The following is a 17903-nucleotide window of genomic DNA, read 5'->3' as shown; positions in this document are numbered from 1 at the left end:
CAAAAAAGTACAAATCATGCCAATGCAAGTTCGACTACATACACACATCAAGATCTATCTTTTAATTTCCAACCATTTTCTTATAAATTCTAAGTTCAAACAATAATAACGACATTATGAAATGCAACTCAGGTACAATTGTTTGTGTGACACACTCTTAGTTCAAGGATACTTCAATAATATTGTTTTTATATTGTCAATTATTGTTGAATATCATATATCAATATTATTGCATAGGAAATGAGTTTTTTCCTAGGTTGAATGTGTCTCCCACAATATTTTTTTTAATTAAAAAAACCCAAATCATTCTATTATAATAATTAAAACAGAACCTCCAAAATTCTTCATCTATACCACATCCTCTAATATTTATCAACTCACCAAAATTCTGATGTGGCACATTCAAAATTCATCTTCTATTATATTATGTTTTGTTTCTTCAATATATAATGCAAACATTTTCATTTGTCCATGTACAATTATTTCATATATTATATAATTTCAGTTTTAATGAAATTGAAAACGTGAAAAAGTACATAAATTTATAAATCTAATGTTTCAAAACTAATATAAATTATATAAAATAAAAAAAAAATATTATAGCTAAATGTATAACTTTAACAATAAAGAAATACATAACTATTTAACAAATATATTATTAGAAGAACCACTTCAATAAAATAAAAAAGTTTGAATAAACAAATTCCACATTTAAATACATTTTGCAAGAATTGTATTAGTCAACAATATTTTACTTTTTCTTTTGTACTAAAGCAAACCTAGCTTATATATAATTATTCAAAAATATGTTTATTTTTAAGTACATAAACACTTGAGTATATTCTACTGTAAAATAAAATTAACATTACTTTTAAATTACATATTATTGTTATTTTATATTCAGTAATTTAAATTCTACCGCGCAACGCGCGAGTTATTCTCTAGTTTTTCATTAAAACATGAATTATTTTTTCCATGATGATACTATGCAATATTCAATTTGAAGAAATTAAAGTTTTTATAGAAACAAAAAATGTGGGATAGGTTTATCTTATAGACAAGAAGTATTTATTATTCCTCATCTAAAGAATCTTTGAAAGTTATGTGCTACATTTTTGGACTCCATATGTCTATAAAAATGAGGTGTGAAATATTATATAGTTGTCATCATATAATTTTGTATAACTTACTCTTATTATTACTAAAATGTAAAAGATGTGTATTGGTGTTAGAAACTTGTTTTAAGTTCCAACATATATTCGACAAATATATTGGATGACACATAATATACTCTGTAATGAAATATAAACACAATTTAGACAAAAGCATTGATTTATTTGGACCAAATATCAACACAACAATTGACCACAAATATATCATAACATGTAAATAGAATTAAAACTCAAATATGTAAATTCAAAAAATATAAAAATTCTCACATGTTTTATTTATCTAAAAGAAAAAAGTTTGAGGGAAATGCTAACAAGTGCCCTTACCGAGAGCACTTGTTAAGAACTAAAAATAAAAAAAGTCAATTAAAAATATATTAAAATTTGTGTTTTCAAGATTTTAAAATGCCAGGGGTATAGGGTATTTTTTTTTTTCAGTAGAAAACTTTCATTTTTGTTTCCTTAACAAGAGCCTTGAAAACATTTGTATAAAGGTACTTGTTAGCATTAGCCAAAGTTTAAAAGCCTGTAAAATGAGCATATAAAAAAAAACACGAATTTGATGTAATAAAGTATAAAATTTTCGACAATCTATCTAACTTAAATTTCAATATAAAGAGTTACATGTGGACTTAAGCACACTAGTCATTGTTTTCCTACTTTTGATAGACATAAGCAATATACAATATAGAATAACTTTTGGTAGTCTTGTATATATTTATTGAGAAATGTTTAAAGACTTAATATATTAATTGGAGAGTTCAAACCATAGGAAGAATCATCATAAATAATGATGGAGGAGTGTCGAATAACTAATATTAATTGTATTGTAATTTGTAATTCATGACACATGAATAGTTCAATAAAATATTATATGCAAAAATAGTTAAAAATAGTAATAAGTAAATTGCAAGTATAGAATAATAAGAAGAATGAAAGAGTGCCTCTTAGATGTGTCACATCAAAAAAAAAATTATGTGATAATATTTTAATGAAGTTGCACAATGTTTGACGATCTATCGTAATGGTATTTGAGAATCTATTTTAATATATTATAATTAGAGTTGTCAATTTCACAAGTCCACTAATTATTAGCCTTTGTTCACATGTTGGAGGGACAAAAGAATTTAATGTTTAAAAGACCCCTAAAATTTTGTGTGTTTAGTGGACCCATTTTTTCAAAAACAAATCGATATTTTCAAAAAAATAATTTTTCGATTTTGATTACAAAATTTTTCGAGAAAAAATATTTTAGATTTTTTTGAAAAAATTTTCCTATATCTTTTCGAGAAAAATAAATTTCGAAAATTTTTCAAATTTTTTTTCAATTAACAAAATATTAGGCCTATGAGTGATACGATCCTAATAGTCATAGTTCACTTTAACGATCGTTCTAGGTCGGAAACTTACAAATTTGAGTGAAAATCGCGTATAGCTGGAGAACGCGATAAATGGCGCTGCAAAACTCCGATTCGGCCGATTCCAAAACGAGGTGAAAGATGACATTTTGAAACACAAGTTAGGCTTTTGAATCACCGAAAAACAATATATAGAACTCGAGATATGAACGCAGGTTATTGATCACGAAAATTGGAAGAATTGGAGTATTAGGGTTTGATGTAAATGAAACTCAATATTATTATTCAGCAACGAAACAAAGAACAAAATGGCGCCACAATCTTGGGATTGATAAGCCAAAAAGAACGCCACAAGGATTAACAGCCTTGATAAGTTCAAGATGAATTCTTTCAAGAACTCTAGAGAGCAAAGTCAAAAATAATTTTTTGTAATAGTTTTATTATTTAGAGAATGGTGTCACTTATGACCCATTTAGATTTAGAGATAAATTTAATGTAAGTAAGAAAAGTATTTTCACTTACACATAACAAAAACTAAATCAATAATAAAACTATTACAATTTTAAATCAAAGCAAACTAAGAATTAATACAAACCAAATTAAAATATATAAAGTTTATCCTAATTTATTAAAATATGAATCATCTTCATGCTCTTGAGATCCTTATCAATGAGTCCCTTCACAGCCAACAAAAAATAATGAAATAATTGATGAGTTCTAAAAAAATTATTTCAATAGAAAGTCTAATATTAAAGGCTTAGTAGGAGATTTTTGAGGGGAGACTTTGAAATTTGAGATTTTATTGACATCTCTAATTATAATAGATAGATGGAAACTTTAAGTACACAAAATAAATAAATAGATGGAAACTTAATTTATTTAGGTTTAATTACAGTTTTGATCTTTTATTTTAGCTGAATCACGAAAATGGTTCCCTCATTTTATTTCTCCCCAGTTTTGGTCCCAAACAGAATGTTAATCTAAAATTTGATGAAATGTCATTTTTTTTAAGTCACACCACACCTTTAAAATTTTTTAATCCAAAATTTTCAGACATATAAATTCAATTTTTCAAACTCAAAGTATGTACATTTGAAATGTGTCAAGATGCTCCAGTTCCAATTTTTTGCCTTTTGGTACCCGATAAAATATCTTAGAACACAAAACAATATATATATATGTGTGTGTGTGTGTGTGTGTGTGCGCGCGCGCGCGCGGTGTGTTTTGTCTAATTGTGGAAACAATTTATAGTTAGTTATATAGGCGGAGATTGTTTCGTGAGATCGAATTCAAATATGGCTTTGTGAGATTGGTTCTGAGATCGAATTCATACTTACAAATAGTTATCGGAATATTTGAGATCAGATAACATCAATATGACATATTTTATTACCAATTAATGTAAGGATGTGTGAAGTTAGAATTAGAGGGGCTTCAAAAGTTGATTGGAGTAAAAAGATGATATAACTATCTTTGTGATGAGCTTTTTTGTAACATTTTTAACTTATTTTTATGATGCGTGAGATGCAAAAACTAAATTAAAAAATAAAAAATGTGAGATGAAACAGTAGAGACATATGAAGGATGCCACATAAGAAAATAAACAATGTAACACAAATATTATAATGTGACACATAAGTGTGACGTGTCATTAAATAAAAATTAAAGATTCAATTTTAATATATTATAATAGATATATGTCACGAACACTCTTACAAAGGTACTTGTATATCTGTTTCACAAGTAACAACAATAAAAACAAAGTATTGTACGGTTATTTTGAAAAATAGTTTTATTACATGTATACGTGGTAATAGCAAGAATTGTTATTGGAGTATGCCTTTAATATACTTTGTTTAATGAATTTTCAGTATATAATTTGTTTTCTTTCTATTTCTAAATTTTGTAGGACTAATGTACACCACATTATAAACAATTTTTTTTATTAATGATAAATTTTCTACATTTTGTTTTTAAAAATTGATTATTACTCTTTAAAAATTTGTTTTTTTTCTCTTAACCTTCTAATTTATAAGGAAATGAAAAAGAAAAATAAGAGATTTTAAATGATTACATATTCTTTCAAGATTTTCTATTTTGAAGACTCAAGAAAATATATTTATCACAAAAACATTTTCAGTTTCACTATGACCCTTTTTCTTTTTATTCGTAACCAATTAGGCTCTATTTGACAAAAATAATAGCTTAAATGTTATAAACTATTGGCTATAAACCTTTTTTTCGCGGGTCAAACATACCTTAGTCTCCGGTTCTAAATCGTAAACAACAAAACCTGTCTCAAATTCTCAAACGTAAAGGTTGGGTTATAAATCGTAAACGGTCTTTGGTTTCAGATTCTAGGCACAAATTATTCAACAAATTTGCTGTAATTTGGAAGAAGATGATTTATAAGTTCATGAAAGAAAATAACAACCGGATTGTCAAAATCTTGTAACGAATGTAATAGTTACAACCTATGGTGCTCTAGATCATATGAACAATTGAGGACTACCTTATCTTTCTTTTCTATTTCTTTAACCCTTTCTTGGGCTTCTATATTTGGTATTTGTAGATACTGACTAATAATAACTATACGAAAGTCATGAGAATAACTAAGAGTGCCAACTTGAGAGGCATAAGTTGTATGTGCATCGTTCAACCGAAACAGCACTGTTAATAAACACCATGTCCTGCATAGGATTATATAATATCCTGGTTCGTCTTCACAGAACCATGGACAGGTCGTCCATCGGTATGTCTAGGCCAACCGCATCATCTTCTAAAGCATCCTCATCAATGTTTTTTAACCAAGAATCCAGGTCTTGATGCCCATTAAGTTCATTATCTACACCTACTTCTATGGAGTCTAGTTCATGAATGTTTGTAAGGCCCAAGGGTTCCTCGGTTTCAACGGCTAACTCGTTAGTAGTATAACCATGAGATACAGACCCAACTTGACTTTTTCTGTTGTTACCATTGGGAACCAGTTCATCAGAGCCATAAGTATATTGATGCGCAGAGTTTGCATTTTCCACAAACATGCCAAGAGATCCTTTTGCAGAAGTAGATAGTTGAGCTGCATTTGGTTTGGCCTTTGCTTTCATTTTACGCCGACCCCTTGAGTTCCTTGCAGAAGGACGACCGCCTTTTTTAACAGAATTTCTCCCCGAGGTGTCTTTGTCCCTCTCTCTTTCAGCCCCCTTTCCCTTTGCTTCAATCATGAAAGAATTGCCAAGAGTTGATCTAGGTCTCAAGGAAGCACCAACACCAACATCGTCAAGTAGCACTTCTTTCTTCCCCCTGTTCAGCATTGATCCAGTCCCGGCAAAATCCATGTCAGAGGGATGGTCTGGATTTCCCAAGACATTTTGCTCCCCGCAAGGAAATGAACCTGCAATAGCCAAAGTTCAATATATTACCAATAAGGAACAAAAACCGATCTACCCCTTAATAAAATAATAGATTTTAGAAACCAGGACGAGTTGTAAATAAAGACAAAGCAAAATGCAAATGCCATAGGAATATAAACATGATTACAGACACATCTTGCCCATATTACTTGAGTATCATAAAAAATACATCCAAAACAAATAAAACACAATGAAACAGAAAACCTGGTAGTGGAGATTCTTGCTGAGAATTTTGAGCGAGTGGCCGGTTTTCAGCATCAGCTGAGATAGTATAGTTGTCATGGGCAGGAGTTGCAAATAGGACATCTTTAAACACAGGATCCAGAAAGCAACTTTTCCCAGTTTCCTCAAATGTCCGGCATCTAGCAAGAGTCCTCTTCATGAAAGCCAAAGCAACTGGCCTTGAGACCTTAGAAAGTCCATACCTTGCAGCACTAGTTGCACGAGTGGCCTATCAATATTATAGAGGGTCATTTTCCAAATACAAACCAGGTTAACTTCACTGTTTCATGACCAAAGCTATCACATTTCTGAAAAGATAAGTCTAAAGCACAAGCCAGATGCTTTGTAACACATCCCAAAAGGGGCTTAAAATAGAGGCAAAGAACAAAGAAGATAATTTCAAGGATCAAATATACATTAAACTGAAACAAATAGCCACCTTTCAATCAAACAAATAACATGTTTCAAATAATATGTCAAATAGCTCAATTCAATTGCCACATCGCATTCTACAACAAACTCAGAGCAAACAACAGGGAATAAGCACAAAAAATAAACAACCATATTACCAGCTTCTTTTTATAAGCCAACTCAACAAGCTTGTCCATAGCAACTTGCTCAAGGGCTCTGCAGATTAACACAATACATATTAGCTATTAATGAGGGTCATATAGATACATAACACAGATTACTTTTATAACAAATTGCCAACATAAAAAATAAAAACAACTAACAAACAAGATAAACTAAATATTATGAAATATTTTACCGCTGTTCCATTTCCCTGCCTTCTTCTACTGCTTGAGTAAGTTTCATAAAGTATTCTCTCTTTTCAGTGAGCTGCAAATTTGGTCAAATATAGCCAAATTTATAATAAATAAATCAAGAAGAATAACTTAAAACCAAGCAGATCCTTCCCTCTAAACAATTTACTACAGCATATATATATATCAGTCAACATAAGAATCAAAACCTGTTGGAAGTGTCCCTTCTGTAATTGAATAATATCTTGATCAATAGCTTCACAACCACTATCAGCAAGATCAGGCTTTTAAAAAACAATCATAAAGACAACAGTTAGTAACAGAAGCATCAACTGAAAAAAATGAACCAAAAAAGAACATACTCAATACTCAGTAAACTCTTTAAATATAATGCATGTCTGCATGCATGCATTAACATATAAAGACCATGCTCTCCGCCAACTGCCAAGGATGAAGGCATCAAGCACCAGTCATCTTCAGAGATTGGAATGGAGAGGCCCATTAATAAACTTCCTAGTTTGGTTCAAAATTATGGATGAAAGGGGAGGAGGGAAATGGGGAGGACCAAAATATTTCCCTTCTCCAATCTGCCTCCCCTCCAATATGGGGGAGATTTAGAAGAAAGAGAAAAGCAATTTAAACTATGATTATCCCGAGTAATGTTTACAAAACCTAGATTATCCTCCAACCTCACCACTGCTGTACAAAACCCTCAACCACCATCACCCTTGGACACCCTTCATCCATGTTCACGCCCAACACACTGCCATTTCCATCCCCACAGTGTCACCGTTGGGTACCCTTAACTATCGCTATCACCATCGAACACTCACCACCATCCCTGCTCCTTCTCAGCATCTCCCCTGTCCCCTTCAACTCCAACACCCAAGCGCCCAACACTCTCTGCTACCACATGGCACATGAAATATCGCTCAACACCCTCCACTACCACCACTTCCTGGCACCCACCACCGCTACTAGACAACCACTAAAATTTAGAATTTTTTAACTTGGAATGAACTAAATATGAATTTTTTATTAAACATAAAAAATTCAAGATAAAAGTAACGAAAATATGGACTTAGAAATTAAATTTTGAGTTTACTTTTTGTGGAGGTAATTTTTATAATGTTGTAAACATGCTTGCAAAAGATTTCAAAAATATATATTGACTTAACAACAACGACTAAAACAAATTATAAGATAATTTTGTGGGGACTAAAAGTTGTATTTTTTATTAGGACTAGAAATGAAATGTTGCAATTTTATAGAGACTAAAAACATATTAAACCCTTAAATTTATTTTGAAGAATGAGGGAGGCATACTATAGAACTTTTGATCATAAGTTAAGAGGCAATAAAGCCATGTCTATCACAAATTTTGAAGCTGTCTGGTGGAGCCAAATGAATTGTTCCTATTTATACGAGTCTAGTTTCATGTGTGCACTATGCATGTATATACAAGATAATAAATAAAATTAAAAAAAAAGGGGACAGAGGGAAGACAGTTAAATCATACAGAAAACTTCCCATACGAATAAACTATGGAGACTGTTTTCACGTATGTACAAATTAGAAATTTACCACTGGTTCTGGATATAGACCAACGCTGTGTAGCTCCAGTAAGAGTTTATCCTCCACGCACATTTGCTCAAAATGGTGATTGAGAGATGAGGAGCATGGTCGGTGATCCACTTGCAAAACATCGTCAAGATCTTGAACATGAATGTTTGTGCCACAAGTAAAGGTAGCATTCCCGTTACAGGAAATGGTATCAGTGTTGAATCCATGTTTAGTCCTACAGATGGTAAATTGGTTCTCAAAATCCCGAGAGAAGCAAGCCGTCAAAAGAGGATCATCTCTTTCACACATAGAAGATATGTTTCCATCTCCAACAGTTTCATCAATTTGATCGTCAATGATCAGAGCTGTCAGTACTCTTTGGTACAAAGGTGCTAGTTTGCTTTCTGAATCCATTTCACTGCACAGAAAGCTGTCATCGTGATGTTGTTCAACCATGTCAACCATTGAGGATAGCTCTTTTGAATCAGTTTGGCTTAAAATGTTTCTCCCTATTTCTCCCTCAAGACAACTTTGCGATAAAAGGTTGTCAGTAAGCACAACCCCATCCTGAGAATTTAAATGAAAGAAATGTGTTAGAAAAATACTGATAACTGATAAAAACTTTACACTGGTAGCAGCATACTTATAGTAATTTAATTTGTGAGCTCTGCCCCAGTTTTATATTCATGTGGCTATTCATAGTTCATACTAAAGCACCTTTGTTAATGCACGCTACTTAAACAAAGTTTGAAGCATTCTTGTCCTAATCTATTATTGTTTGGTTGTCAAGATATGATAAATCATATAGCGTCTTAACCTATAATTTGATGAGTTGGTAGAATATGATAAGTTAATTAATTCTACCACTTATCATGTTCCTCTTGTTCAAATCTATTATGAGGTAAAGGTTGGGTTATAAATCAAGAGAATGGAGTTACATAATACATACATATATATATATATATATATATATATATATATATATATATATCATTTACCTTTATCTTTTTATTATATAAAAATTACAAAAATAATTTAAAATCTAAAAAATACGAAGATAGTTAAAATAAAAAACTAAAACTAAAAATCATCAAAACCAAAGAAGTCATTTATTGTTTTAACTTTTGAATGTTTTCCAAATATACCCTTATGTGAAATTGTGATACATTAAATACACCTACTAATAATGAAAATCAAACATCTTGAATGAGGGTAAAAAAGTAATTCAAAGAACAATTATACCTTAAAATTGTAAAAAAAAAAATTATAAATGGGACCAAAAAAATCTCCAAATATTCTCTAATAATTAGGAGCGGAGAGAGTATGAAGTAAAAAATAAAAACCAAAATTACAATTTTTAAAAATAATTGAAATCTAAAGTATAAAAATATATGTAATTTTGTCACAAGGATTTGGATCCTTTGCAGCGGCGCATCGTGCAGCCTACTGCAGAACTGTGGGATTTAAGAAAGAGAAATTCTGAGTTCAGTTATCCACCCAATGGGCCTTTAATATTTTCAAACAATTTCTTACAGTTGCTGCAATTCAATTTTCATCAAAATTAATTAAATAAAAAAGGCTGTGCAAACTGATTGGGAAGAGTTGGGTTGAGGTTTGACCCTTCTCTAAGTTACACAGTGATTTGGGTGTCATTCATCATCTTACATGCCCAACACTGAAATGGTGGAGCTCTTATTGCTCTAGCAAATGTCCATAACCTTTTTGGGACTTGACAAAAGTGTTTTTTATTAACAGATTTCCTGCGGTGTCATTCATAATGAAATTGAGTAAGCTATATCATCCTCTTCATGACTACAACCACCTGTGTGACTTTGGCTGTACCTGTTATTATGTATTGTGTCTCTATAGTAACATAAATTAGACTTTTGTTCCGAATAGTGTCTTTTTTGTTTACTCTCCAAATCATAAGGGGTATAAATGCATAAGGGGTTTATAAGAGTGTCCTTTTGGGTTACTCTCCAAATCACAAGGGATATAAATCCAAGCAGTTTAAAGTGGATGGGTTGGATATGGGGGAGGAACAAAAATGCAGGAGTGATAGCGAGATCATAGACTCAACCCCCTCGTCCCCCAATAACATAACACACTAACTGCTAGCAATTATAGTTCAAAAGAAAACAATGGGTATAAATGCGTAGCGTATATGTCCTATTTCATAAATTATCGATATAATGCAATGTTCAAAAGCACTTCCTCAGTGCATGGGCACTATCTCCTATTCCTTGTTCTCTTATTGTCTCAGTTTATACAATTGTAATATGTAATTCAGAACACACGTGCACCTCAAAGGAAGAAATAAGCTGACTATAATAATCATTTTAGTTATTTGAAGTAGCATGTCGATCATCTGTAAAAAGGTGCCAAATTTGAAAATCATTGAAAATATAAGATTTTAGCTTCTTAGACATTACCGTGACATCACTTCGAAGGCAAAGCATTTGAGATAGACATCTCTGATCATCCTCTATTGTTTTAACCTGATGCAAAGAGTAACAAAAAGGGGTGAAGCCACACTTCTCCATTAAGGGCCACTTAAATTTTACAGAAAAATATAGTCAAAAACACCCACCAGCTGCTTCAAGTAGGCAATGTCTTCCAAGTTGACAGGAGCGAAATTAGGTTCCATTTTCTTCCAAAATGAACTAGAACAGCCGATATCTGTCAAGGCCCAATATATTTTTAAATTTTCTGCATGAATATACACACACATGCACACCTAAAAAGTAGGAGATTTAGTTACATACAGCTGGCATTGCTAGCAAAGTTGGCAGCAGATAATAGTTCCTCGCCGTCATCGCCTGACCTACCTGCCATGTTGGATGGTTTAGTATATCATTACGGTTAGAATGAAAGAAAATATCTTATAATATATTGTTATTATATTAGAGTATCTTATTTTATCCCATAGGATCATTTTCTATATGAAACTATCTTAGGTTATCTCTGAAGATTGTTTTCCATATTTCTTAGTTATTAATATTATCACGATTATTTCCTTATTCAATTAATTAACACTATTAGTTTTGACCTAATAGGCGTTGATGCTTAATCTTTTATATCAAGTTAGTATACAGTTATTATCAATAAAATTACACCATTACCTTATTCAAAAGTCCTTATTATTCTCTTCTCTTTATTTCATCTAAAACCCAATAACTTCAACAATTACATTAATAATACTTTGTAACACTGACTAATGCCCTTCGTAATAAAAAAAAAATGTTATTTCTTACAGTACTTGCATAAACTTAATATCAATTAGAATACAACAAAAATTTAAAACTGAGCATGTAGACATACAGAATCGTATGAATCTAGCACAGATTTTTTTTCCAAAAATACCATTGACAACCTAAATTGATGAAGTATCAAACCCCTCAGAAACAGAGCCAGCAAAAAAACGAAGACATCAGTGATGCAGGGCAGGAATAGTTACAATGAAACATATGATAAGGGTTTCCTTTGGGAATATTGAAGGAGATGTGGGACCAGGGTCGGTTTGTAAGCTAAAGAATTAGGTGTCAAAAAGCAGTATAAACTATAAAGGCTTATCGTATTAAATAAGTATATAATATTGTAAACAGATTTACTTTTTTAATGCAATGAGTAGTTTACTCAAAATGTAAAGACATACCAGCAATATCAGGGGAATTGTTAGTTGATGGATGCCCGAGATGAGCAATAGCTTTACTATTGCGTGATTTCTTCAAACGAGGTTGCCTTGATCTACTGGGAAAAAGAAAAAAAAAGACAAACTGAATCTTGTGGGGAGAATTCCTTTTTATCCATCATCAGGAGGGAGAAGGGGGGATTATACCTAGCATTCTTTTCAGAAGAAGGCTTCATATTTTGAATTGGATTTGTCAGGGTTAAAATCTCTAACTTTTCATTCCTTGATGAGATGCCAGTCTTCAAAACTGAAAAGCCGCTGCTACCACTACACTGACTATGCAGACCATCTCCAATCTCAATCTCCTCTTTGTTCAGCATTTTCTTCTTTTGTGTCACTGACACGTAGGAACTTATATTACAGGAATTATTTATGGCTCTTTCATCACCTTTGTTTCTGCCCAATCCTTTCTCCTTTAATTTACTTTCACCGTTTTCTCCAGCACCGCATTCTTCACTTTCAAATAATTTGGTTGGGGATGAATCATTTTCATGTTTCATTCGACCTAGTTGAATGCTGTTGATATCACCCTTGGATATATGTTGTCCGCTAGTTGTAGTGGAAGTCACTCTAGTACCAACATCAGAAGGGGAACAACCTTCTAATGGTGCCGGCAGTTCATCACAATTTAAGACCGGGAATACCATATTTGCTCTTCGAGTGCGAGAAATTTTTTGAGGTCTCTGTCCAACCCATTGGGCAATATGGGATATAGGCGATCCTGCAGGCAAAGTACGCTTTCGACAGAGTGTCCCACTTTCTGAATGGAACTTGTGCACATTTGAAAACTGTTCTGAGGCTTCAAGAGTTTCAGAAGAATGAGATACAGAAGACGAGTTTCCAGCAATCAAATTACCAGTTCGAGGCGCCCTTGAAGCTTTGCCTTTTGTCAGTGGATAATTGCCACCAGTGTAATTTTTGTCACGTACATCAGACCTAAAAAGAAAGAAAAAAAAGGATAACATTAGTCGTAACAGTATAATATAATGTTGTATAAACTATAAAGGAAATAAAAGCTGCTTAAGGCAGGGCACTTTATAGATGCATCATAAATACAAATGAACAAATATTGTTTCTTTTAAGTACAACTTGTTTCTTATTTGGTCCATTGAATCCCTAGACACCTTTTCTTGCTCATTCCGGACCAATACACATGAATTTGAACTAATAGGCAGGTAAGCTGCATGAAGTTGGCTATTACTACTACAATATCATGACGATTTGTGAGAAAGAGCATGTCGCAAACACCTTTCACTAGCATATCATAAAAGAGCGGAAGCTATAAGATTGTAAATACTAAATATCATCACAAGGTAGGTAAGCAGTTGGACATTAACGTTCAGAAGAGTGTGAATCTCATAAAACTAAGTTGGTTGTCAATATCATTTTAGATTTAATCCTGGAATAAAAAATGCATCACGTCAAATTCAGACAGAGAAAGGCATACTTAGTCTAGTTGTTTAAGCGACAGACATCAGAAATCAAAGCATTTCATAAACTTGTATTACCTCAAACCTTTGGCATCACAAGACTGCATACCAGACACGTTAGCTTGCTTTAGATGCATAACTCTTTTAATATCTCCTTCCTCGTCGATGGATCCATCAAAGACATTTCCCTTGGAACGTTTTCTTAGCATTTTTCTATCCCAAGTTTCTCCACTTGCAGGTAACCTTTGAATCTTCTCGTCTACAGCACCACAAACCTTGGCACTATCCCTGATGTTGTCTTTATTCTTTCCGATTGCCGAAGGCTGTCTCACAAAGCTATTACTTTGCCCTTCCGCCTAGTATTTATCCACAAAATATAGAGTAAATATGGATGTTTTCAAAAAGAAAGTATTAATGAGGTCGAAAAATATGTTGCTATATGGAAAGCAGAAGAACATAATAGCCTGGTCAGTATTCAAGAGATGAGAATCAAATCAATACTCAGTTATCAATGGGTCTACATAAGTGTTGTAGTTCCATGAGTTACGCTGGCAATCGAAAAAATAATAGTTCCTCCAGATATTTAGCAAGCAAATATATTGATAGTTGAAGTAGGATGAAAAGTAACAGTATATGATGGAAATAGGATAGAGCAACCTTAATATTTTTAGATTTTTCTACTCATATAAATTAGAGCAGCCCTAATATCTCTACATTTTTCTTGTAATCTAGATTCCTCTATTTTGTAAATCCCTACAAGAATAATATAAATAGGGCTATCACAAAATGTTTTGACATCAAGCACAAACAAGTTTCTTTGAGCAATTAGAGAGTTCTCTCTTTCTCTACCTTTCCTTCTATCCATAAGCCAGTATATCTGTTAGTATTTCTACAAACAACAAATCTCGCCTCTTGACCAAAAATTCTCTCTGTCGGTGTGTTCCTTTACAGCCTTGTTATCCCCTTAACATTTAGTACTTGCTGCTGGCTAGCCTGACAGCCGTTTCTAGGGACACGGTTTTCCCTACATGGTTCGTCCTTATGTGTATTAAGAAAACACATACAGTTGCAAGTTGCAACATGTCTTCTAAATCTTCAGAGAAGCACGTGGAACAGAAATTGGATATTGTTGCACCAGATATGGGAGAAGATTAATCATCATACTCACCCTTATCCAAGTTATTACAAAGCACTAAAATATTTTTATTTATTGTTCGATACCATTGGAACTCTGTCCTCCTTGTTACAACAATAAATGCCATGAGTAATTAACATGTCATAAACCCACATCTTTACTACAGGAAATGAAACAATAATTTAACAATACGAGCTAGCTACAAACCTGTATCTCAGCGGCTGAGGTACGAATGCGCTTATTAAGAATGACATTCTTAGGCCTGTCCTCTAGCCTTTGATTGGCAAGCTCTGTGGGGCTCTGGTGAGTCTGACTTCCCAATTTTGATAAATGGGACCCACTCATCATTTCATTTGGCAACAACTCGTTCTGAAACTGTTTCTTTGCGTTTACAGCCTCCCAACACTTGTTCAACTTGTGTATAGATTCATCCAACCTTTTTGATCCATGTCTGAGAAAAAATAAAAGTGTGGAACCTTTATAACAGAATCACTACTCAAGTGACAAAAAACCAATGAGTTCGACGCATTAATTTGAAATAGTTCTGGACAATTGATTAAAATGACAGTCATTCAATGATATGTGCTGAAAATGCAAGCACTCGATTTCACATTAATTGATTAGAAACCACATTAAATGAGAAGTGGGATTAGATTACATTAGTTTGATTTGATGACAGAATTAAGAGTATTGCATACAGCTCCTCAAACTACCTACCTAGCCTTGGCACAGGCCTCTTGCATACATGCTTTGAATCGTTTCAATTCCTTCGTAGCCGCTGGAAAGGGAGACTTCAGATTAGCAGTTCGGAAAGCACCATCTTCGAGGGTGTTTCCAGATGATTTCCCTAGGACCCGTCTGAACTCAGTTGACCTAGTATACTTTTGACCTCCAACGGTAATTGGATCCAACATTGAAGACTGAGCTAACGGATTCGAATCTCCTGAAGATGTAGAACTTCCTTGCAACATATTAGCACCAGAAACAAACATCTGACCGTCATCACCACCACGGACACTTGCAGACCTGTCCAAATCGCCATTTATCGAATTTCCCCTCTGCTCATTTGAGAGAGTTCCCTTGAAAGCCAATTCCTCCGGACTAGCTGCACTAGAATCAAATCTTTTGTCTACCGCCATAAGTCAACGCTTGAACCATATGTTCTCTTAGCAGCTCATGCAGTAAGGAATATCCTGATAACAAGACATTAAACAATAAATAAGTGCCAGAAGTAAAATACTTGTAACATATACGTAATAAGTCAATAAGATAATAATCACAAACCACAATCGATATACAACTTTACAGTTCACACAAACTCAACCAGTATATGACGACCAATCATGTACAGATGAATACTACACATTACACTTACATTCACGTTACCAAAACCCTTGAAAATTTCAATAACCCTAACTAAAACTAGTTTTACTTGCAAAAAAACTACGTCATTGTAATAGAAGCTGTGAAACCAAAAAACATAGTGATTGTGCTTTAAAAACACAATAAAATTGACAAAAAGAAACATAAACGAAAATGTGATTGTTAGTAGAAGTAGAATTGCGTCGCTGAATAAAACGCACTTCGAGAAAAAATAAGAGACGTCAATGACAGTGAAGCTTTGAAAAAACTTTGAACCCGTGAAAACGCTTAACGATAATGTTATTCAACTGAGAAAACACGCGATTAATAAAACGTTTCGAAATTCAAAATCATCATCATCCTCATTAAAAAACAGCAAGAGAAACGAGCAAATAAAATTCGCGACCTCAGAATCCCAGTCCAATTAGAATGAAAAAAAAAAACTAGGGTTCAAGAAAGACTTAATTCTCGTCTCACATACACTTCACTGCAAAACACAGATATGAGAGAACGAATGAACGTAGAGAGAATGAAAAAGTGAGGAGGAAGAAGAAGAATAATAGTACCTGCATTGACCAGAGGATTGAACAGAAGAAGATGGGATGGGATTGTAGATAGAGAAAGAGAGAAAAACACATTGACGGTGAATTTTTGAGAGAGAAATAAAGAGGGACCCGCAGGTAATGATATAAATAGGGCGAAAGAGGGGAAGTGAGTGAAAAGAAATTTATAAAACGGGGGCCCTTTATCCGATTTGGTAAAACGTGGTCGTTGTCAACTCAAGTCCAGGGTTGACTATACCACTCCACGGTCTCCAGGGCCCTTATTATATATATGCATGCAAATTGCATTGCAACCATCTTCTTTGGTATTGATGCCCTCGAGATTATTAAAACTAATTAGAGAACGACACTTATGAAAGAGATGTTTCAAGAAAAATATGGCGCTTTAACTTATGGAGTTTTAAATTTTGTTTCTTCCACGGCATAGGTCAATCACACTTTGCTTTGAATTAGGTTTTCTTATATAAATTTGATTAATATGTTATAATTTATGTTTTTTACTAACAATGGTTTCCGAAAGTGTTTGCAACGATATGTGTGGAGATAGACTGAGCACATACAAGAATAACTTCAGCAGTTGCGGAGAAAAATATGACATTAGTTTTAATATTTCGAGGTCTGACAAATCTAAAAAGAGCAGTTTGTATGAAAAATTGATGATATTATGAGTACAAAAATAAAAGAATAAAGATATTTCATAAAAGCATAGTGCCACTAAAAAGTAAAACATATTTATACAAAAGAGCGCACACAAGAATAACTCCAGCAGTTTCAGATAAAAATATGATATTGGTTCCAATATTTAAGGGTTTGATAAATCTAAAGAGAACGGTTTGTATGAAAAATGGATGATACATATGAGTACAAAAATAAAAGAATAAAGATATTTCATAAAAACATAATGTCACTAAAAAGTAAAATATGTATTATACAGAAGAGTGCACATAAGAATAACTTCAGCAGTTCTGGAGAAAAATGTGACATTAATTCCAATATTTAAGGGGTTTGACAAATCTAAAGAGAACGGATTTTATGCAAAAATGGATGATACTTATGAGTATAAGAATAAAAGAAAAAAGATACTTCATAAAAGCATAATATCACTAAAAAGTAAAACATATTTTATACAGAATAACGCATGCAAGAATAACTCCAGCAGTTCCGAAGAAAAATATAACATTGGTTCCAATATTTAAGGGTTTGACTAATATAAAGAGAACGGTTTGTATGGAAAAT

The 17903-nt window shown here is 32.8% G+C and overlaps 1 protein-coding gene across 3 annotated transcripts; it reads right to left on the bottom strand.

Moving 5' to 3' along the window:
• Positions 1–4914: 4914 nt before the first annotated feature.
• On the bottom strand, positions 4915–16827 carry LOC101491556 (uncharacterized). 3 transcript variants are annotated; one of them, XM_004497101.4, is made up of 15 exons: positions 16671–16827; positions 15460–15935; positions 14950–15193; positions 13686–13963; positions 12325–13113; positions 12142–12236; positions 11252–11314; positions 11077–11165; positions 10919–10984; positions 8508–9053; positions 7133–7207; positions 6929–6999; positions 6729–6786; positions 6142–6388; positions 4915–5918 (listed from the first exon to the last, which is right to left on the bottom strand). In XM_004497101.4, the coding sequence occupies exons 2-15, from the start codon at positions 15879–15881 to the stop codon at positions 5251–5253; spliced, it is 3711 nt and encodes a 1236-aa protein (XP_004497158.1). In that variant the 5' UTR covers positions 15882–15935; positions 16671–16827; the 3' UTR covers positions 4915–5250. The 3 variants fall into 3 exon arrangements, with proteins under 3 accessions (XP_004497158.1, XP_012570254.1, XP_027189597.1); XM_012714800.3 differs by having other exon boundaries at positions 12142–12233; XM_027333796.2 differs by lacking the exon at positions 16671–16827 and adding an exon at positions 16586–16606.
• Positions 16828–17903: the final 1076 nt, after the last annotated feature.

The sequence above is a fragment of the Cicer arietinum genome, chromosome 4 (assembly GCF_000331145.2).
Source record: "Cicer arietinum cultivar CDC Frontier isolate Library 1 chromosome 4, Cicar.CDCFrontier_v2.0, whole genome shotgun sequence".
Classification (NCBI taxonomy): domain Eukaryota; kingdom Viridiplantae; phylum Streptophyta; class Magnoliopsida; order Fabales; family Fabaceae; genus Cicer; species Cicer arietinum.
The sequence above is the reverse complement of the archived record's forward strand: the minus strand, read 5'-3'. Positions and strand labels throughout refer to the sequence as shown.

What these genes read in the sequence shown, in the direction of transcription:
- LOC101491556 (XM_004497101.4), bottom strand. Translation starts at nt 15,881, where the DNA reads ATGGCGGTAGACAAAAGATTTGATTCTAGTGCAGCTAGTCCGGAGGAA. An exon ending in CAATTCCCCTGATATTGCTG is followed by an intron (nt 11,315 to 12,141) that starts GTATGTCTTTAC and finishes CCAACATGGCAG; the next exon opens with GTAGGTCAGGCGATGACGGC. An exon ending in GCAAGAATCTCCACTACCAG is followed by an intron (nt 5,919 to 6,141) that starts GTTTTCTGTTTC and finishes TGGCTATTGCAG; the next exon opens with GTTCATTTCCTTGCGGGGAG.